Below are 17,227 nucleotides of genomic sequence, written 5' to 3'. Positions count from 1 at the left end.
TCCACATTGAGGATGTTGAGATCATCTACTTGCCCCCCCACCATAACATCTATCATCCAGCCTCTTGACCAGGGGGTAATAAGGACCTTCAAAGCATGGTATTCATTAGAGAGGATTGTCCACGCTGTGGATGAAGGCCCCAAAGTTAATAACATCATGAAAAATTGGAAGGAATTCACTATTGCAGATGCCATAAATATTATTGAAAGAGCGATGAAAGTTGTCAAGCCAGAGACAGTGAACTTCTCCTGGAAGAATCTTTGGCCTGAATGTGTAAAAAGGGATAACACTATCAATATCAAATAGCAAGGCCAAGAAATTATGGAAAACATCATTGACTTGACAAAGTCAGTGGGTGGGGAAGGCTTTGAAGATATGGATATGGAGGATATTCAAGACTTAATAGACACCAGAGCAAATGAACTAACAGAAGATGATCTCATTGACCTGACTGCTCCTGAAGAAGAGGCAATACCAGATGAAGAGGAGGAAGGAGGATTAGAAGAAGTGCTAGAAGACAAGTTTACACTGGATAATATTGCAGAGGGCATATGCAGGTTCAATGGTGCGATTGATGGTATGTGTATTAAAGTTGAGGGAGTTAGCAGAAGCGGCAATTTCTACTTACAAAAATATATATAAAGAGATGATAAAGCAGAAGACCCAGACAGAAATCACAATGTATTTCCCAAGGATACCTAGAGTTAGTGCCTCTCCATCCACTGCCTCACAATCCATCTGTTTCACCCATGAGGAGGCATCCCCTTTGTCTCTTCGTCTTTCTCCTACTGAAGACCCACTTCCACTGCACGAGGAGGCCCCTAGTGCTCACTTATCCTCTTTGTCTCCTCCTCCTGCAATACTTGTACAGGACAATGAGGATGAAGACACTGCCTGAGTATTGTTTAGTACTATGCTGTGTACAGTACAGTACAATACAGGTATTCTAGTATTGAACTTTCAGTACTTTATTGAACTCTCAGTATTGAACTTTTTGTTTGCCCTGAGAATATGACTGTACAGTACTATACACTACATTGTATTGAAGTTTTTGTTTGCACTGAGAATATGACTGTACAGGTATTGTTGTATAATAAAAATTTGAGAATTTCAATAGTAGTAATAGTGGCTTATTTCAAAAATCGCGAATAACAGTAGAAAAGCTATTCGCAGTTTCAATAATAAAAATGAAGGCTTTTTCTAAAAACTGCAAGTAACATTAAAAAAGTTATTCGCGGTTTTTCCATATTCGCGGTTTTTCCATATTCGCGCCTATGGTCCGCCCGCATCCACCGTGAATAAGGAGGGAGAAGTGTAACCAATAAATATATGCTGACATCAGCAAACAAACTACATCCTATCTTGAAAAAAATATTGTTTTCAGAGTCCTTGTCTGTGTTGGAAAAGTCACATAAACAACTTTTGTGAGTATGTTAGACTAACTTCTGGCTGTTGTATATTCATGGCTAATATTCTGAAAACCAAAATAATATAAGAATTTAAGGACCATAGTAATAACACTTTAGCAGAATATTTTAAAAGAAGGGAAACGATATTCTGATATTAGTACTGTGTCCCCTGAACCATAGAATGACTAATTTGTCCTATTTTAAAGCCACCAGATGTGCAATTTTTTCAGTGATTTGACAGCGTTGTAATACTATGGTACTCATTTTCAAAGCATATAGACATCTCAAAATGGCCAAAAAAAGTTCATCGGCCAAAAAAATTTAAATCACAGGATGAGTTTCAGTGCAGTTTGTCCAAATAGTAAGGAGGCATGTTTTGAGTGGGATTAGGGTGGGCTGAAAATTAGGATGTCTTTCAGTAATAAAGGAACAGGAAGAAACATCCAAAGCAAAAAAGAAGGATGTGTTTCTCTAGACCTGTTTAAATTACATCTAAGTTACAAGAAGGTGCTCTGACTGATCAGCTGACCAATGGATGAATTAAGGCTTAACCCTTCCTTAATCCTCCAGTAAAATCTGTCCCTCTCCCACCCCTATAAGAAAGGAAACTGAAAAGGGATACCAGGTTGCATGACAGTTGTAGATATTATTTATTATTTATTTTAAAAATTTATATACCGCATACAACTGTGGTTTCCATATCACATACATAAAATCTTGTTTCCCTACGATTAGCACATATAATGTAGACATGACTAAGTAACATCATTAATCGCCCCTGTTATTCTCAATTATTTTATTAATTTTCAAATGACATACCAAATAATCACTTGTACAGAAAGTAAGTTGGTAAAAACATGACCTATATCCAATATAAATCATATTCAATCCAAATAAAAGAAAAACTAAATACAGGAAATTCTTTCAACCAACTCAACTCAAGTCCTCAAAATGTGGATCCAAGATTACATTAAAGCAAGCAAAGAAATTATTATTAGAAAATAAAATACAGACAACACTGAGAAATGGGCAGATATATAATTATGGAGCTGTTGATTTCTCTTTATCTAGTCGAGACATAGCCAGAAAAGCTGTTAATGTTGTGGTTCAAAGAAAACATATTTAAGTGAACAGTAGCAAATAATACACTTGCAGGATGTCTCAAGTAAAACGTTGCTCCCAGTGAAGTGACTCCAGATTTCAACAACAAAAATTCTCTACGTCGCTTTTGAGTTTCTCTGGAGAGGTCAGGAAACATTTGTATTTTGCAACCAAGGAACTCTTTCTGTCTATTTGTAACGAAAAGTCTCAATAACCATGTTTTATCTATGGCGAGAGCTACGGTCAAAATCATTGTAGAAGGTACAACTGTTTCTCTGTCTGAAGTTTCTAACAATTCAGAAACATTCAATAATGCTTGATTCGATACTTTAACTTGCGTTTGGGCCCCTTCTTTATTTGGCAAGTAATACACTTGAACAAATGGTGGTAAAGTTTCTTCTGAAACTTGCAAAGTTTCTATCAAATATCTCCTAAGCATTTCCCTAGGAGTAACTGAAGTCAATTTAGGGAAATTGTCCCTGTTATAAACAGGGATAGAGCGCAAATTCAATCAATTCAGAGATACAAGCAAACTTTGAAATCATATATTGCTGTCAAAAAATTCTAAAGGCAATTATCTACTTTAATATACCTTCACATAAGAAGGCATTAGCAAATAATTGAGTTTTCAGCATTTTCTTAAAATTCATCCTCCCTATACCCAACAGAGCTTCAAGCACGTTCCAGGAGTAGCCTAGTGGTCAGTAAGTAGACTGTGAAAAAAGGGATCCAGATCCAAATTCTACTCTACCTAGTACATTTGTAGTGGAAATTGTGAGCCCTCCAAAACCACCAAACTACCTACTATACGTAAATATGGGAGAAATCTGCAGGATGGAAGGCGATTGTAATGGTGTACAGTTAGGTGCAGTAGGTTTTGGAGGGCTCGCAATACAAAATTAAAAAGTTATGGTGGGAATTGTAACTGGGTGCCATTGTCTAAAGTCTACTGTACTGACCAATAGGCTGCCCCTCTGATTTGCAGGGTTATCTCTGTGGGTATTTCTCTCAAAATGATGCCAGATGAATTTTCTTGTGCCTGAATTTTGGCATTTATAAGTTGGATGTGTCAGTTTGGAAAATGACTCTTGTTTAGACATCCATCTTTGCAAAAACATCCATCTTTGAGTCATTTTTAAAGGGGAAACCCAGACATTTTTCCTATTTGAAAATGGTGCTAAGATGGATGGGGGTTTTTGGATGTAATGAGCTAAATGTCCCAATTCTGACTTGGCCATTTTTTTTTAAATGTCTCTCTATATTTAAAAAACAAGTAAAGTATATTGGCTAATGCCCAAAATCTGTCACAGTTGAAGATGCATAAACTTCTGTGTCCTAGGTGTGCCCATAGTTAAATTTGACTGTGAGCTGTAAAACAAGATATATGCTCCCATGTTTAGGAACTAATAATAAAGTCAGATATAATGAAAATGAAACAACTAATCTACATATTGTATCTGTTTACACAGGTGAATGGGGAAAGAATGATTGGTGTTTCACACACAAAAGCCGTAGCAAGTATTCAAAATGTCCAGGGGTTACCTACAAATGACTATATAAATCAGTCTTCAGTATTTTCCAAATACAATGGAGACATAGGTAATGAAGAAAAACTATAGGGAATGTAAATATCTTAATATGTTAATAAAAATTCACTTGCAAATCAAAAAAGAATGAACATGTTAAAGAATGTAAAATTTTAATTATTCAGTACTCACTTGTTTTTATAATCTGTAGTTTGCCTGTTGATAATTTTATTATTATTATTATTTTTAAATAGCTATAATACTCCATCAACAAACAGGGTAATATCAGCCACAGAATTGAATGACATCATCCAATGGCACCAAAATGGAAAAAATCTCTAACAGCTCAGAAAAACTGAGGAAGCTTTCCTGAGCATACATGGATGTTCCCTGTCTCATGAGCCCCATAAAACCTTTTTATCCATTGAATTTGACTTTCTCAAACAATTGTTGTGTTCTTTCACCACATATATTTTTGTCTTTTTTTGGGGGGGCGGGGGTTTCTGTTTACTTTTTGTTTTCTTTTTTGCCAACTGAGTTTGAAAATAAGTTTAGTAGTAGCTAGTATTCTGTTTTCAACACTGAGTTCAATCTCGCTGCTGTATTATTCAAAATGCCAAATAATTAACCAGAATTCAAATAGTTACCTGAATGCAAAAAGAAGAGGCATGTCACAGATTCTCATGACCTCTAAGTTAGATGTATGGGATTGTCTCATAACATCTCTAATGGCGACATTTACCTGGATGTCACCTAGAATAAGATGAGCAGTCATGTTTAAAAGCTTCTTTGAATCTTTATATACTGTAGGCCCTTCCTTAGCCTGAAGTAGGGAGAACAAGAGGGCACTCTCTAAAGTTGAAAGGGGATAGATTCCGTACAAACGTAAGGAAGTTCTTCTTCACCCAGAGAGTGGTAGAAAGCTGGAACGCTCTTCCAGAGGCTGTTTAAGGGGAAAACACTCTCCAAGGATTCAAGACAAAGTTAGACAAGTTTCTGCTGAACAAGAACGTGCACTGGTAGGGCTAGTCTCAGTTAGGGTGCTGATCTTAGACCAGAGGGCCACCGCGTGAGCGGACTGCTGGGCATGATGGACCACTGTTCTGACTCAGCAGTGGCAATTCTTATGTTCTTATCATCAAGGGGTGAAAATACAGATTTGTTTGATAAACAATAAAAAGCTGGAAGTAGATCCTAGATTAGTGGAAAGAACTAAGAGTTCATACCTTGCAAAAGCCAGCAAGACCACTGGTGCAGGAATGTTCACAGATCAAGCTGTGCTGAAATTTTCACACAATGCTGATAACCTCTCCCATGCTACTAACACACACTCTTCTGTGTGATCCCATAGATACTAGGCGTCATAGTATTATGAGTTTAAGTAGAAGAGACTGAACTGGTGTGAGCAGTGCCATGGAGGAGTCCTGTTACTCTGGGAAAATTACAGGCACAGTAAAGGACAGACTTGGTGATGTGGGTCCTAACTCCCAGTGATAAAATCAGTGCTACGCTGCAACCCCCTGGGAACTCCTAAGGAGCACCATAGCAGCACTGCCTTTTCTCTATGGATTTTGCACTTGGCACTTAACTGAATCATCTCCGTACCTTTTTCCTTATTTTAGGGATGAAAACAATTTTTATTGAACAAACCAGAAAAAACAAGAAATACAACAACTGGAGATATAGTAGTTCAAGAAATTATACAGCAAGGAGCCCCCGATCCCAAGATCCCTCCCCCCATCCCCCGCCCACCCCCGCACCCCCTATCCCTAGCCCTCACAACAAAGATAAACCAGACAATGATAAAAGTAGCAGCCAATAGAGGCCAATAAGAAAGAATGCATAAAAACCCGGTGCCTACCCACGAAAGGGTAAAACAGCCGCACAGGAACCAAAAAAGAGAGCAAGTATCCCAATCCACTGAATGGAAGAGGTCTGACCTATATCAAAGGGAAATCATAGCATTCAGGGCCCTGGACTCTGATGAGCCCCAAAAGACAATATATATGACCTCCACCTTTTTCCTTATTTTTAAATTATGGGTATACTTCCTTGGGTGCTAAAGGTCCCTTGGGTATTAGAAGTCCCATGAATAAATATATTGTTCTAACTATTGGGACTATATTGTCTATGTCCTCCTCCAGTAGGTTATATAAACACCTTTATATAACCTTGACTTTCTGGGAACAGCTATATACTCCTACACTGATCTCGGTGGAAATAAATGTTTATTCTCCTTCTGAAATGGGGAATGCATGTGTATATTTTGCCCCACCCAAGTGCCATCCAAAACATACTCAGGCTGCGTTTTGCGATTTGGACATATATAATCAGGATTTAGAAACATCTGCCATCAGGTTTCTATGTCAAAAAGGGTGCCAAGCAATTTCAAGAAATGTACTCGATGTAATTGGACCATTTCAGGCTCTGACCCCCATAATTGGTGCGTTAAGTGTCTAGGTCCTGACCATCGGGACATTCACAGTGACCTCTGTCTGCGTATGCAAAAGAGGACCCTTAAAGCCTGGCAATGTCAGTATGAAAAACATTTTGGCTCGGCATTAGCATCAAGCATAGCAAGAAACTTGGGATCCGAAGCACAGCCTGCATTAGTACTGTTTGCACCAATGTTGCCATCAGAATCTCCTTAGAGATGGGACTCAACATCATCTTCCTCCATGCCTCATCCATCAGGGGAGGCATCATGTGAGAAAGCTAAAAAGCACAAACATTCCTCCCCTTCTAGGCTTGGCACAGCATCTTCAGAGACATCCATCATTGCAGATCATTTCTTTAGTTAGTCACACCTCAACATGAAGGTCTCCCACACTGAGACAGTATGCACCACAGGCTACTTTTATAATGTCTCTTCCAGTGCAGACACCAACTTCAGGAGGAGATCCAGGCAATGCTCAAACAAGAACTTTCGTGGCTACTGTAGATGCAGTCTGCACAGGCTTTAAAGGCATCCATTCCTGCCTCAGTCCAAGAATACATTGAGGCGTTGATCAAGGATGAGGTCACGAACCCCTGCTCAACGACGAGCATCAGGGTTGGTATTGACCTATTTAATGCATGCATTGTCATCAGCAGAGGAGCTCTGTCCTGGGTCAGATCATTGACCCATGCTTCAAAACATACTCCCTGATTCACCTAGAAGGGAATATTTTGAGGATTCTGATTCAGATATCTCTAACCACTCAGATGAGGATTTACCAGACTATTCAGCAGAAGAATCCTCTTTATTTGTCCTCCACCTCAAAGGCTAAGTCTCTGCCAGAGAGCATATCCTTTACTGGCTTTGTATGACAAATGGATCAAGCTCTTCCCATCAGAATGAAGAAAGAGGAAGAAGAACCTCATTCAGATCTTTTTGAGCCTCTTGACTATGAATCACCATTAAATGACTATAGGGTCATGGGAGTAGCAATGAAAGAGTTAAGGGCATGAGAGCTAGGGGAGAAAACTCAATGGTGCCCCCCCTTCTCTTGGTACCCTATGCACATGCTCATTTTTCTTAATGGTTAATCCAGGACTGTAAAAAGGAAAGATAACCTAATTGAATAACTAACTCAAGATAAAAAGAATATATCTTGATTATTCATTTAAAAAAGATTCAACAGTAAATATATCCTTGTGTGAAAATGTTTATGAACTTTTCATTCAGTAACTGGTAAAACCTCAGAGGAATAATTTCAATTAAAGGTTTAGTTGAAGTTTACTATTGTTTCTCTAGAAATTTTGAGATCCCTGAGTTTTGACCCTCCTATCAGCAGTGGAGGGTCCTCTCTGTGTGTCTTGTTGCTGCTATTTTAACAAGACTGTTGGTCCTTTTTGTGTACAGGGACAGAGGTTCAAAGTGAAGACTCCAATGATGACGATAATGATCAGAATGAAGTCATTCAGTCTCTGTTGAATGTGGTACATGAGGAAACTCAGAACCTCTTACTATCAAACCATAATAATGCCAACTTAAGAGATCATCTGTCAGGTACAATAAAGCTTTGAAAAAATAATGAAGTACAGAACTGGTCATCTTACATACAGTCATTATGACTTCAGAAAAATCCTTTGCTGTTTTTGAGCCTGATATTCTCTAGTTTAGGTGTCTAAGGTGCTCATTTTCAAAGCAGATGGACACCTCAAAAAAAATAAAAATAGTTCATCTGCTAAAAACGTCCAGCTCCTGATTTTGGAAAGTCAGAATTTGGATGTTTCACACTGCAGCTTTCTCAAATAAAGGGGTTATCTTGTGGGTGTCTTTTGAGCAGGCCTAGGGATTTTCAAATGGCAAGAAATGTCCAAATTGAAACAGGTCTAGATAAAACTGTCCTTTATAGACCACACTGAAATTATGAAAAGGTAACATATAACATAACATAACTTTATTCTTCTATACCGCCATAGCCGGATGATTTCTAACATAACTTAACATAACAAGGTACTCTGATTGAGCAGCTAACCAGCAGTTACTGTTCCCTCCTCTCTCCCCTGAAAGTGAAACCAGAAAGGTAAACCAAGCTTTTGTTAGGTGCAGGTGGTATGGCCATTCTGAACAACGTAACAATCAGATCAGAGGAGTAGCCTAGTGGTTAGTGCAGTGGTCTGTAATCTAATGAACACAGGTCTAAATTCCACTGTACCTATATTAAGTTTTTTTTCCTGGTGCCTGAAAGCTATTGAAGTGTACATTCAGGGACATTAGGCATTTTCCTTTCCTGGAAGGATTGCATTTACAAAAAAAGAATGTTACAGAATGTATGTTCTTTTTGAATTTTTTATACAAACAGTTGGACTTTGATACACAGTGATTTGGAATCGTTCAAGTGATTTTTATTTAAATTTACGGACTGACTGCTAGTCATTTTTCAGCTTATTGCATGAACTTTTAGCATGACTTTCTGAATACTTGGACTCTTGCTCACTTTCTTCATTTTTTTGCTTTTTTTGGGCGTGTCTACCCTTTCCATTTATTTTTCAAACGTGCTATTTGTCACTCCAGTCTTTAGTTATCATCACTTTTTTCAAAAAAATTTTTTTACACTTCTTTATATATTTTTTTATTTTTATCACAGTAAGTTTGGTCACAGACACCTCATTTAATTTATCCTTAGGAGTTTACATGCCATATCTCGTGGATTTAAGATTGTAAAGGGACAGTTGGGTTACTTATTATCATTTTTTCTATTTTAGCAATTTGTTGCTTTTTGGCCATGGACAAATATGATGTATGAGGCAGTTATCCTTATCCAGATATTATCCGGATGATGCCAGTCATCGCAAGGTTACTGCCTGAGCCTTATATTGGGCACCGTTTACATGGCTCATACTGATGTCCATTAAATCAACACACAGCCAAAATTCAAACAAATTAAACAATATTAAATGGTTTAACACATACATATTTTGAAGTATTACTGTCAGGAAATATAAATACACATAAATCAATTTACTTGACAGTACTATTTTTACCCAAGGATTGGGAAGCATAGTTTCTGTCCTTTTCCATCTTTTTTCTAGTTTTGAATAAATATTGATTGTGGACCAATTTTTGTTGGATATCAAACAGTGGGATTTGAACATGTCCCTTGATTTACAGTCCAATGCATTATCCACTAGGCTGCTTCTCTGTTCTACAAGGTTGTCTCTGTGTCACTTTTCATGCTCCCTGAGATTTTTTCCTTCATTGATTGGGGGGGGGTCATTTTACTGGCTCAAGACAGTCCTAATGTACATTATCCATGTTAGATACTATCCTTTTTTCAAATACTACCAGTAAAACTTTGAAGAAAATTTATAGGAAGAAGGGAGAATAAACATAAGAAGAACTGTTTTAAGTCTCCTTTTATTTCAAGAAAGCTTCTCAGCCAGTTATGGGAAGATGCAGGTTGTTTGTTGAAAGGTCATGGAGAATAACATTCTGCTTTCCAATTGGGAAACTTTAGGCACTAATAGGAAGCCGGCAGAAGATAAAGCAGAAGACACAGACTGCGATGATTCATCTTTGCCTGATGACTCTCCAGAGGTAAAGGCTCCTACTTTAGAAGCATTATTCACAAAATCCATTTGTATGAGATGGCATTTAGATGTGTATATTATATAATGCCTAAATCCTAATGTTCGATATAAAATATATACTCAAATATAAACTCTGACCCGCCCCCTTCCCAAACCTGTTACAGGCCTCTGCCAGGCTTGTCGAAAGTCTTGGTGGTTCAGCGGTGGGCCGGGACAGGAGGAATCCCTTCCATCCTCCTTTCCCGGCTGACTCTTAAGAAGTTTTCCCTCCTTCCCCCTCCCCCACATGCCTTTAGAATCTCTGGTGGTCCAGCGATGAACTGCGGCAGAAGCAACCTTCTGTTGCTCCTGCCCGTGCAGAGCCGCTAGCTGATTAGTTACCGTGAGTTCTCGCGGTCCCATGAGAACTCATGGCAACCAATTAGCTAGCCCTCTGCACGGGCAGGAGCGAAGGAAGGTCGCTTCTGCCGCAATTCACCGCTGGACCACCAGAGATTCTAAAGGCATGTAGGTTTGGGGGGAAGGAGGTAAAAGTTCTTAGATTCAGCCGGGACAGGAGACAGGAGGAAACCCTGCTGTCCTGGACCACTAGGAGTTACGGCAGGCCCAGTGGAAGCCAGTAAGGCATTGGGAAGGAGGGGTAGTGGGTACAGAACCTTTCAGGGCAGGGAAGGAGAGGGGCTGGGTGCAGAGACTGGCAGGGGAGGGAGAGGGCTGGATATAGATTCTGGCAGGGCAAGGAGGGTGGGGGGGTGCAGAGACTGACAGGGCAGGTAAGGGAGAGGGCTGGAAGCAGAGCCTAGCAGAGTGGGGAGGGAAGGGGACAGGACAGGGCAGGGCACTGCACTTGAATATTAACACAGACACACAAGTTTATATTCGAGTCAACCTTTTTTTCCTTTTTTGTAGGGAAAAGGTTACCTCAGTTTATATTTGGATTGATTTATATTCAAGTATATACAGTGCATATCCAAATTTGCAATACATGCAAATGGACATGGGATGTGGTTTGGAAAGAACTAGGGAGGGATCAAAAGATGCACAAGATTGCATGTCTGTGCTAAAAGAAATCAGTGTTGGAATTTTCAGCTGCTCCTTGAGATAAGTTTCAGAAACTTCTTAGCAGTGCTCCACAGGATGTATTTGCACATTCTTGGCAGTGCTCCACTGGAGGTATTAGGGAGGTCACCCCTTAATCCTCCAATGTTTTTATGTACCCTGAAATTGTGTCAGATATTTGCAGGTTCTTTCCTTAATTGGCAGCATATAGATACGTTTATGTCTACATACATAAATGTACTGTATGTGCTGACACACAGACATATATATACAATATCTGCATCCATCTTTATAAAATGGATGCTTCTGCTGCACGTAAACAGTGTCCATTCCTGCATGTATTCTAGAATAGGCTCTACACCAGCAGATCATGTTCTAAAATAGTATTGGAATTGTACAAGTCCAAATTTATACAGTATGTTCTGACTGAAATCTACCTTCACATGTATAACCTGCAAATGGAATGGCAGAATGATTTAACTTAAAAATTTATTTTCTTTTTTTTAAATAATTCTTTATTCACTTTCAAATTTGACAACAAGTGCACAAAATAATATAATTCAACAAGTTATTACACAATAGCACTTTGATATCTACTACATAAAAATCAAATGATACATTTAACCCCCCCTACCTCCCAACCTTCATCTATATTTTCAATCAGAATATACACATATTATAGAACATATTGTAACATATTATGTAAGATTGTTCCCAACACCCTCCCCCCTTTGGTGTGCCAAAAGAAGAAAAAGAAAAGAAGAAGAGAAGAAGTGATGACTATTCACTACAATATTTTGTCAATGGTCCCCATATTTTTATAAATTTAGTATAAGTCCCTCTTTGTATTGCTATTGATCGTTCCATTTATTTTCATTTAAAACATTCCAGACTTCTGACAGAATCATTGCACTGTAGACAGCTGCTACAGCTCTGTTACACCTGACCATGGATCCGCAAATAATCAGTGATTCGCCCTGTTGTTCTGTTCCCCTGACCGGCGCAGAGCATTCCCCAACTGCTTGGTGTGGGTATTGGTGGGCTACAATGGAGCGCAATGGCCTCGAAGCTTACGAGACAGAATCGGGAGCGGAGCAAGCTGCTGGACACAAAGATGGCTGACCATGTGGCGCCCCCATAACCAGAGACCCCCAGCTCACTGTGTGTAGCTGAAGTCATGGCCAAAGTGCAGGCGGCTATTGAAGGTTCTCTGGGGGACAAGCAGCAGATAAACTGGATACGCTTGACCAGTGCTTCACTACTCTCACCTCGGAGGTCCGGGAAACTCAGCAGCGTGTCAGTGCGATGGAGGATCGGGTTCAGCACCTCTCCCAGGAGCAGACAGCCCAAACGACTACCATCGCAGCGCTGCAGGCCAAGGTGGATGATCTGGAGAACAGATCCCACCGAAATAACCTTTGGTTCGTCGGCCTGCTGGAGTCAGTGAAGGAAGCAGAGCTCGGGGAGGTTTTGGAGTGCTGGTTGCCCAAAATTTTATCTCTCCTGCAGACCCCGGGCTCCCTGCAGATTGAGCGGGCGCATCGACTGGGGCAACGTAGAGGGAACGTGGACCGGCCCCAAGTGGTTATCTGCCGCCTTTTGAACTATCGACACAAAGTGGAGGTACTGAGAGTGCTGAGGCAAGGCAAGAAACTGCTGTATGAAAATAGGCCCATTCTCTTCTTTCAGGACTATTCCGCAGAAGTCTCCCAAGCCCAGCGTTGGTTTTCGCCATTGTGTACCCAGCTCATACAGCGGAATATCTCTTTTTCTCTGCAATATCCGGCCCGCTTGCGGATGATGCATCTGGGACAGGCCCATCATTTCGACACATCGGAGGCAACTCAGCACTTCATCACGGAGCATATTCCTGAGGGTCTGGCGTGAGGTGCTACCGTGGACTGCAAGGGCCTCCTGTTTCGGAGGATGGACTGCCTCGTGGACTGTGGCCCCCTTTTTTTTCAAGGGGGGGTCTTCATTTTGGGGAGTTTGCCAGGGGGCTGGGGGGCCTTCTTTGTGGGGGCTCGCTCCCTTTCACTGAATTACATTACATTACATTAGGGATTTCTATTCCGCCATTACCTTGCAGTTCAAGGCGGATTACAAAAGAATTATCCAAGATGTATTACAACAAGAACTTACAAAAAAAAAAAAAAAAATTGGTCATTTTCAAAAAGAGTAAGAAATGGGTAAGGTTATTTGTTTGGGGTAGTTGGCTTTAGTGAGAGGTGGAGTTTGAGACTTGCGATATTATTTCTTTTTTTCAAAGTTTTCTTGAAGAGTATGGTCTTTATTTCTTTCCTAAAAGTCTTGTAGTCGAGGGATGCCATCAGTAGATTGGCGATTTAGTTGTCTAGTTTGGCTGCTTGAGTGGCCAGAAAGCCATCATATAGTTTTTTCCGTTTGACCTCCTTAATTGGGGGATATGAGAATGGGATGTGAGTTTTCCTATGTCTGGTTGCGGTGTTGTGGATGAGGCGGTTATTCAGGTAGTTTGGACTGTCTCCGTATAAAGTCTTGAATGTCTGTGATGAGTGTGTGTTGATGAGGAGGGGGGACGGCATGAGTATAAAGTGATAGACTGGGGTGGCGGTTCTGTCTTGGTATTTTCTTTGGGGATAGAGCTGTGGGTGTCATTGCGCGGGGAGGGGGGCAGCTTGTAGTGTTCTTGTTTCAGATGGGGGGTTGAGTATTTGTAAATTATCTGTGCTGGGCTGAGGAGTGTCTTTGATGGGCTGGGGAGGTGATGGGAAGAGTGAGCAGTCTGGGGCTGTTCTGATGCTGGGGCCCTTACTCTCTTTCTTGAAACTTGTCTTTTTGGTTCTTCTTCTTCCTTCCCCCTCATGCGTAGGGAGTTCCTTGTTCTGCACAGCGGGTGGTATGGGGGAGTGGGGCACTGTTGGTTTCCCGTGGGAGGGTGTACTTAGTTTCCTGGACGTGATGCCCAGTGCGGGGTGTCTTGGGTAAAGGAGGGGGGCAGGTGGGCAAGGAATGAGGGGAAGGGGAGGATGCCCTTTGGGGATGGGGGCGCTTGAGGAGGGGGTTCCAGGATACTGTGGGAGTAACGCTCGAGGGTGTATACAGAGGGCGGATGGGGGGCATGGGGGGGGTGATTTTGCACAGATGGAGGGGTATGGTTTGCTTTTTTGTGGAGGGGTTTGTTGGAGCTGGTGGGGCTGCGGCTGGCACACCCCTCTGCCACCCTTAAGGGTGATTGTCCTTGCAGTATTTTTCCTACGCCTCGTCTACTCTGGAATACACCTTGACCTCCTGGAATGTAGGGGGGATCCATTCCCCTATCAAACGTTTCAAAATTTTACAACTCTTGAATCGTTCTAAAACATCTATAGCTTTTTTACAAGAGACCCAATTATTGTCTGCAGAACATGCTAAGCTCTGTACCTGGTGGGTGGGTGCACATCTGGAGGCGCCCGCTGTCGATGGGAAGGGTGGAGTAATTATTTTGATTCGTAAGGGTCTCTAATTGCAAACCCGTAGAGTGCTCCGCAACCCTAATGGCCGTTATATCATTGCTTCAGTTTTGCTTAATAATAGGCCTCTTTTGTTTTGCAATGTCTACACTCCTAACAATCCTTCTGGTCGGTTTTTTCGGGGGCTCTGCAACCAACTTTTGCAATTTGGTGATATTCCACTGCTTCTTGGCGGGAACTTCAGTGAGGTCCCCGATCCCTGATTGGACCATTCTACATCCCTGGGAAAAGAGACTACCAAGCTATGTATGGGGGCCCTGACCCTTGGAATCTGGTTTGAGTTTGCTTGATGTTTGGAGGGTGCTCCATTCTTTGGAGCGCGACTATTCTTACTTATCTCAAGCGCATGGGACGCTTTCCCATATAGATTTCATTTTTATTTCACGCAAGCTGCTACCCTGGATGCAGGAAGTGGAGATGGATCCCATTGAAATTTCCAATCATGCTTGGGTGGGTTTTCAGTGGACATGGGGTGATTCTCAGGGTAGTCGGAGGAGGTGGTGGTTCCCTGCTCTCTCTATCGAGATCTTCGATTTCAAGAGTTTTTGATGTAGCAGTGGAAGGATTTTTAATACACTAACCAGCAACATCGAGACGATTCCATTCTCTATTGGGAAACGGCGAAGGCTGTATTGCGGGGAGAGGTCAGTGCCTATGTCGCCAGGGAGACCAAGTTAAGACACCAAACTGTTCTTGCGTTGGAGCGCAGAGTGACTGTGTTGAGACATCAATATGGTAGGCGGCCCTCTCTTTTACTACTGACGCAGCTCCTAGAGGTACAACAGGAACTGAACGAATTCTTACACCTGGGGGCAATGCAGATGCGGGTACATTTTAAGTTTCAATTATATCACTTTGCTAATAAGAGTAGCCACTTGTTGGCACAAATGGTGAATACGCATCGGGGGCGAGCGGACATCACCACTCTTCACGACTCACATGGGGTTCTGTATCATAGACCCGTGGAGATCTATGAACTTTTGCATACATTTTTTGCAGCTATATACGCGGATCAGGGAGCGGAGGTTTTAGATGGGCAGGTGTACCTTGACAGCCTGGATCTGCCTTGTTTGTCCACTCGAGATTCTGGAGCTTTGGACCTGCCCTATAATGCGGCGGAGGTGGAGTAGGCGATAAGGGTTGGAAAGGTGCCCAGCCCGGATGGTTTTAGGAGTGAGTTCTATAAATTATTGGTGGAAAAGATTGCCCCTGTGTTCGCTGATGTTTATAATCTCAGTGTGGCCAAGGGCTTTCTTCCCCAGTAATTGCATTTAGTGCATATTATTGTACTCTTGAAGCCTGGTAAAGATCCACACTTACCCGTATTGTATAGAGTCTCTCCCTGTTGAACTATAGGCTGAGCTCATGACAAAAATTCTGGCTACTCGTTTGGCACAGGTGTTACCCTTGGTGATTTCATACTCTCAGGTGGGATTTGTACAGGACCGTCCAGTGGCTAAGAACATCCGGCGCATATTGCTGGAGCTGGAGCGGGCGCGTACGGAGGGTGGCCCCTCCTTGCTCATCAGCTTCGACACCGAGAAGGCCTTTGACAGGGTGAGGTGGGGCTACCTCTTTGCAGTGCTTCGAATGTATGGTGTGGGTCCTTTCTTTTTTGGCACGATTCAGGCATTGTACAGTGACCCAGCAGTGCAGATGCATGTCATTGGGGAGCTCTCGCGTTCTTTTCGGATCCGCTGTGGTACTTGGCAGGGGTGCCCATTGTTGCCTCTTTTGTTCATGCTTTTTTTGGACCCCTTACTTCGCAAATTCAAATCAAATCCTGATATTCCAGGGTTAGCTCTGGTGCTTCCCATTTCAAACTTGCAGCATTTGCGGATGATCTCTTGGTGTTTTTGACTGACCCCAGCATTCGTTGCCCACATTGTTGGAGAGTATGCGTGAGTATGGAGATTTCTCGGGATTCACTTTGAATTTAGCAAAGTCAGAAGCTTTGGCTTCTTCGGAACCGCTTCGGAGGCAGTAGAGGGGCGGTTTTCTGTTACGCTGGGCTGAAGTGTCTTTTTGCTACTTGGGGATTAAGCTAACTATGGATCTCACCCAACTGTATAGTATTAATATCGACAAACTCCTCGTGGATACTAAACTGTTGCTGGTCAAATGGCAAGATCTTCCGCTTTCTTTGTTGGGTAGGATCCACTTATTTCAAATGGTTTTACAGTGCTCCCCCGTGAATTTGCGGTCCGCGGTTCGTGGTCCTGGTCATTCGCGATATTTTTCGACCACGAAAGGGAGGCAGGAGAGGGTAGCTGGAGAGGCAGGAGAAGACAGCCAGAGTGCCAGCGAGTGAAGGAAATCACTCGCTGTATGCTCCAACCGCTTCTTCCTGTACTAAAGTCGGGCCTCACCAATCAGGAGCTGTGTGTCAAAGCAGCTCCTGATTGTTGAGGCCCAACTTTAGTACAGGAAGAGGCGGTTGGAGCATACAACAAGTGATTTCCTTCATTCGCCGGTGCTCCGGCTGCCCTCTCCTGCCTCTCCAGCTGCCCTCTTCTGTCTCCCCTGCCTAAAACCATATTCATGGTTTTTTTTACATTCGCAGAGGTTCCTGGAACGGAATCCCCGTGAATATCGGGGGAATATTGTATTCCCGAAGTGGCTT

General features: G+C 42.0%; 1 protein-coding gene across 6 annotated transcripts in view; it reads left to right on the top strand.

The window, feature by feature from the left end:
* The window catches only part of PTPN13 (protein tyrosine phosphatase non-receptor type 13), a 626,469-nt gene that overhangs the window by 522,019 nt on the left and 87,223 nt on the right, over window positions 1-17,227 (top strand). For all 6 annotated transcript variants that reach the window (XM_033963022.1, XM_033963031.1, XM_033963011.1 and 3 more), the window contains 3 exons: window positions 3,980-4,109; window positions 7,881-8,027; window positions 9,982-10,061. In XM_033963022.1, coding sequence (XP_033818913.1) covers window positions 3,980-4,109; window positions 7,881-8,027; window positions 9,982-10,061 — 357 coding nt within the window. The remainder of the gene's footprint in view (window positions 1-3,979; window positions 4,110-7,880; window positions 8,028-9,981; window positions 10,062-17,227) is intronic.

Source organism: Geotrypetes seraphini, chromosome 1 (genome assembly GCF_902459505.1).
Source record: "Geotrypetes seraphini chromosome 1, aGeoSer1.1, whole genome shotgun sequence".
NCBI classification, from domain to species: Eukaryota; Metazoa; Chordata; class Amphibia; order Gymnophiona; family Dermophiidae; genus Geotrypetes; species Geotrypetes seraphini.
Note: the sequence above shows the minus strand (reverse complement) of the source record. Positions and strands in the feature narration are given on the sequence as shown.